Source organism: Vicia villosa, linkage group LG3 (genome assembly GCF_029867415.1).
Source record: "Vicia villosa cultivar HV-30 ecotype Madison, WI linkage group LG3, Vvil1.0, whole genome shotgun sequence".
Lineage (NCBI taxonomy): Eukaryota > Viridiplantae > Streptophyta > Magnoliopsida > Fabales > Fabaceae > Vicia > Vicia villosa.
The window spans coordinates 15,641,107-15,647,244 of NC_081182.1; the positions used below are offsets into that span (position 1 = coordinate 15,641,107).

The 6,138-nt window shown below is 30.0% G+C and overlaps 1 protein-coding gene across 1 annotated transcript; it reads right to left on the reverse strand.

Moving 5' to 3' along the window:
- Positions 1–834: 834 nt before the first annotated feature.
- On the reverse strand, positions 835–3,671 carry LOC131654993 (cytokinin hydroxylase-like). Its single transcript, XM_058924905.1, has 4 exons — positions 3,389–3,671; positions 2,977–3,206; positions 1,742–2,359; positions 835–1,419 (listed from the first exon to the last, which is right to left on the reverse strand). The coding sequence occupies exons 1-4, from the start codon at positions 3,669–3,671 to the stop codon at positions 994–996; spliced, it is 1,557 nt and encodes a 518-aa protein (XP_058780888.1). The 3' UTR covers positions 835–993.
- Positions 3,672–6,138: the final 2,467 nt, after the last annotated feature.

The window sequence follows — 6,138 nt, forward strand, 5'->3', positions numbered from 1 at the left end:
GAAATTTGTATATCCAGAAATATTTTCGGAAATGAACTTCCGAAAATATTCACGGTTTTGAATTTTTTATGACTTCGGAGATGCATCTCCGAAAACACCTAAAAAGTGGTGTTTTCGGAGATGCATTTCCGAAGTAAAAAAAAAATAAAAAAAAAATAACTTCGGAAGTTCATTTCCGAAGCAGGGGCAGTTTTGGGTTTTCGCTGGGGGTGACCCCCCATAGGAAGGTGGGTAAAGAAATTTTCAAAATTATTCATATTTATTTAAATAGGCCAGCCCGATAGGCTTAAAAGGCTATTTTTAGGGCTTGAGGCATAACCTTTTTAACTAAATCGGCTTATCAAAAAGCCTAGACCTTTTCTATTTAAAAAAAAATATGTGGCCTGGCCTGAGCCTATATAGGCTAGCCTCTAGGCCCTTGTTATCGGCCTGACATATTTCCACTCCTATTTGAGAGTACGGAGAGAAGCGGAAAGAAGAATTTCAAAATACAATTTTTTTTAAATATCGAGAAATCTTTTAATTTTTGAAATACTATAATAACGTTAATTATATTTGAACAGTTTGTTTAAGCCTTCCGAATTTCTCCTCTAATAGAATTTTTTAATTGTCCAAAATTAAGGTTTTTAATTTTTAAATAAAAATAAATCCTTTAAAATCGTCAAAATCTTTATATTTTTTTCACTCATTTTTTTTCTTTCAAAAACTCCCCCCTCATTTTTCTTCCGAGCTTTCAAACAAAACCTTAGATTGATGTTTATTAATCACCGCGATATGGCATAATGGGGGAATGATGACAACAAGATCAACCAAAATTTTATATTTAATCTCAACATAAGTTTTGTAACTTGAAGCAATACCACATTTTCTTATAAGCAATATGCCATTTTTTCTCTACCTTTTATTCTAACCCTAATTTAGCTGTAGTCTATTTTATTTCCATCCAATTCCAGGAGTGGTGGGATACATGTTCTTATTTCATACAATAACATCCTACAATGATTGAACTATGAGAGGAAGTCCATGACTAGGTCTAAGAGACAACATAATAGTAGGAAAGTGGTGATAACTAGGGGAGGGTTTAAACTTAAAATTAGAGAGAAGTAGGGTTAACACTATCTTATACTCCATGAAAGTCAAGTTCCTACCAACACATGCTCTCCCTCCAAAACCAAATGGCAAGTATCCCATTTTGTGATTGCATTCCCCATTTGCATCATTCATAAATCTCTCTGGTTTGAACTTGTTGGCATCATTCCCCCATAATGTAACATCATGGTGCATTGCTACAACATCAATCCAAATGTTGGTCCCTTTAGGAACCTTTACATTATCTATTTGAATGTCTTCCATTGTTTGCCTTTGCACATTCGGAGATGGTGGGTAGAGTCTAAGTGCTTCATTCATCACCCATTTCATCTGCATGTATAAAAAAATTACATACATGTAAAACTATGATATAAGACTTTCACGCATCGACACTTTTAAAAAAGGTGTGTAACAAAAGGTGTGTATGTGTTAGTCTCAGACACTTACATCGACACTGACGTAATACTGTAATTATATTCAATTTATTTATTATTTTAAATTATTATTGTTGTCAACGTTTCAATGTCGATGTCGTATTCAATATCCATGTCTGTGTTTGTGCTTTATAAGAAGATATTTAGGTGATAAGTATAGGAGACACTTTTTAAATATCTAAATATTTTTAAACCATAAAGTTTTGAATAGGAATTACCTTCTTTAAATCAGAAAGCAAGTTGATATCTAGTTCTTCAATATTACCAATAACTTGTTTAATTTCATCTCTCAATTGGTTTTGCCAATCTTGATGCAAAGCTAGAAGCAATAAAGTCCATGTGATTGAAAGTGATGTAGTCTCATATCCACCAAAGAAAAATGTCTTGCACTCATCAACCAACTCCTTTTTTGTTAAAGCCTTGTTCATTTGTCCATCAACCTCATTATTTTCTTTTAACAAATGACCCAACAAATCTTGTTCATATTGTTTCTTATCATTTGAATTCATCCTACTTTCTATTATGGATAACAAGAGCTTGTCAACTTGTTCACCAATTTTCTTGGCTTCTAAAGTTTTCGTAAAATTAAAGAATTTTCCAAAGGGGACCCCTACATATCTATTGGTCTTAAAAAGGGTCATTTGCAAAGTTCTTAGTTTATCAAAAACTATTTTTCCATTTTCATCATCTATTCCAAAGCTTGCTCTCGCTATGATTTCTCCGGCCATTGCTACAATCTCGCTTTCGAGATCGAGTTCAAGGTGGCCGGAGTTAATTTCGGAATCCCATCTTTTGATCATTTTCTTTGTCGAATCAATCATCATGCTTGCCATTGTCTAGAGAGAGAAAAAAATGCTGAAAATACTTAGTATCCATTTATCACAAAGTATAAAAATATCATCTGTGTATTGAATAATTTATAAACCATTTTCAAGAAAAATAAAAATAAATATGATTTTAAATTGGTTCGGTGGTAATTGGTGCTGAACTTGGTAGGAAGGATCATGGTTCACAATTACGATTAGGAGGGGTGCTGGAACCACTTGAAGTCAAGTCATAACAAGATATTTTAGCAAGTCTCTATAGAAGATCCTAACTTACACCAACTTAGTTTTAAAAATAAATAATTTCCTAACATGTATTTTTATGTGTATTTAATTAAAATTTATCAAAATACTTTTTCATAAAAACAAGTCGGTATATATATATATATATATATATATATATATATATATATATATATATATATATATATATATATATATATATATATATATATATATATATATATATATATATATATATATATATATATATATATATATATATATATATATATATATATCTTGAAGTATATCAATATTAACATCATGATATAATAAATTTTTTAAAGATGTTATTTGAATGATGATTTGAAATTTGAGAGTGAAAAGAGTTAAAGAGATAATTAAACCTTAAGATTAATTGGAGTAAATGTTGGGGCTATAACATGTCGATGATGTACCCATATGCTGCCTTCTGCCATCACCAAACCATTTCCAAACATTGAATTTCTATCTTTTCTAAAAACACTTGGTTTTCCCCATTTCTTGGCCATAACTTTTCCAGACATTTTCTTCAAGAATTCTGGATCTGCAACGTATAAAAATGGTTCTACCCCTAACCAATATATAAAAACTTTCCCTACAAATAAACAAAAATGCATTAGTCAACATAAATATCAACCAGTCTTTAGCCAGTCCATACATAACAAATGAACGGTAGAATTGATCCCAGTTTAGACGGTGCTAATATCTGATATCGAGTTTTTAATAAATCAATATCAATCACAATAAAAATAAAAAAAATCATGATTCTTAGCTTACCAAAAGATTTTTGCCATGAAGAATAGTAAGGGGAAACGGTAGAGTGAATATTATGAGTGATATCAAGCGAAGAAGAAAAGAAAGAATTTCTTTTCATTTCTTTAATGTTTCCAAATGGAAAACTTGGTGTTGGTCCATCAAATCCACATTTCTTAAGGTTTTGAAGTTTATGGTTTGGTAAAATCCACCAAAAATATGTTAGTATTGTGAGCAAGCAAAGACATATAGCAAGTATTATTGAAGTGAGCACCAAAAGAATTTGTGATAATGCAACAAAAGCCATCTTGTTTCTTTGTCTACAAACTCCTCTTTCAATTGCTATGCTATATAGTTGTTGTTGAAAGTGGAAAAGAGAAAGCAAAATCAAAATTTGGGTCAATACGTACGAGTAAGAAGTTATTATGACAACTTCTTTTCATAGAAAGTTATTATGGCACTAAAAATTGCTTGGACCACGGTTTAAACGAATACGGCTAGTGCAATAGTTTTGCAAACGTGATTCAGGTTTCACTTAATATATACTAACAAAACTAAAATATATGAGAAGAAAAATGTTTCATTTACATTTTTTTTTAAAGTAAAGATGTAATTGATTCATTTAAACAAATGATTAATTCAATCTGCACTAAAAATATTATTATTTTATATAGTTGAATCAACCATAATTTAATAAGAAAAAATTAATTAATCATTTGTTTAATTAAATTAATTAATTACATTTTTATATATGATTGCAGTGATAAAAAATAAAGTGTATATATACCATGTGAACCATAATGATATTCTCCCTCTTAGGATTTTTTTTTCTTTCCACTTAAAAATTGGTACCATATCGACTAAGAAAAACATGACTACGATAGTATGAGACCGAGTAATGCATGAGGTATGATCAAAGAAATTTTTGCATGAAAACAACCTTAAATCCACATTTTTAAGAATAACCAATAAGAAGAGAGAAATTTTTTAATTTATTTAAAATTTAATTTCTTTTTTAATATTAAATTCATGGGGTGGTTGTGATTATGAAGGAGAGAGAAAATATTTTATTTATTTTTTAATTAATTAAAATTTTGTGATTGGTTGTGTGTAAAAGAATTTTTTATGTCCGTATCTATCTAAGAATATTTCCTATATCGAAACCACACTTATTAGCGATCTTGACATCACATATTCATCTAAAATCTTAAGAAAATACGTGTACTAGTTCTTTATCATATATATATATATCCAACTATAATTGAAGAGTCGTTACAAGATATTACAGGAAAATAACTTTCACTTTCTAAGAACATCTCATATTTTTTTACTCCAAGAATTCCCTAATCTTTCATCCTTTCATTATATGAATCCCAAAATGATTAAAGTGTTTATCGATCTCATGAGATATTTTCACCGATCTTCCACTTCTTATAATAATGAATCATAAAAGCTCCTCCCTTTGTCTTTCTAAGTTTCACTATCTAGAAATTTCACCACTCCTAAGAAAAGTGACAAAAAAATTGCATTCATACATGCCCAAAAACCTAGAAACTCTTATTCACAAACATGATTCGCTCTTCATGTGCCTTGCTTTGCCTCACGGATCATTCATCCATCATGCAAGAAGTATGTTTTCGACATGCCTCGCCGACACCTCCTACCTACTTGCGGGTGAAATATGGGCAATAACCATTGAATTCGATCAACAAACCAACCTCACATGCCTCAGTGTGTGCCTCATGTGACAATGTTGAAATTTGTAACTTTTTTATTTGTTAAATCACTTGAAATTTCGAGACATACTTCCACAAATAATGCATGCACATTAACTTTTGCTTTGTTCGCCTCTTAACTACATCGTATTGGGAGAGATTTTCTCTAGTATCATTTATAACATTCCACACGACTTTGGAAAGTTTTTACCTTTCTTAAGAGTTGAGACCAATACATAAGGGATATATACACATCAATCATAAACTTCACAATACATTACATGAGAATCATCGTTGGTAGGTTTAAACGTGCAATCTCTATTTTCAAAATCGAAGACAAATTAAATGACGACTAATCTTTCATCGAATGTCAGCATTCCTCTAGAAAATAAAAATTAAAATCTCAAAAATAAAATGTCTGCATCATCGACTGTAAGAATATGACTCAATCAGAAGAAAAAAAAATCAAACAATTGAAGTTAATAAAAACATCAAACATTTCTTAAAATCAACACTTTTATTGTCTTTAAGGAGCATGCTACTTTGACATTGAATTTATTTTATGGTTTTTTAAAGTTAGTTTTATTTAATTTATTAATTCAGTCTACATCCTACATAGTTAAATAATATAATGCAACAAATTAAAGCTTCTTTTTTGTATAGTTTTTTTCTACTCGTCTTTTGTATAGTTAAGATACATTGAAATGAATATATCTAACCCTAGGGTACCACTAACGGCAATAGCCACATTGATTGTGTCCAAGAAATTAGTGCAACATTGTCAATATCATCATAATATTGGGATACCAAGTTTTCTTCCATTCGAGTAATGAATAATGATAGGTCAAATAATTACACTGTACTATGGCTATATTTGTAATGTTCAGAGCATATTTGAATAGGAGATATTAACAAAATATATGTAACAAAGGAAAGGAAAAAAACTGTTTATTTGTCTTTTAGTTTCACACACCACAAGCTAGCTTCTCATTTTGGTTACACATTTCGTCAAATGCAAAATTTTCCATTAGACATTTGCTAGATTTTGATTACTTATAT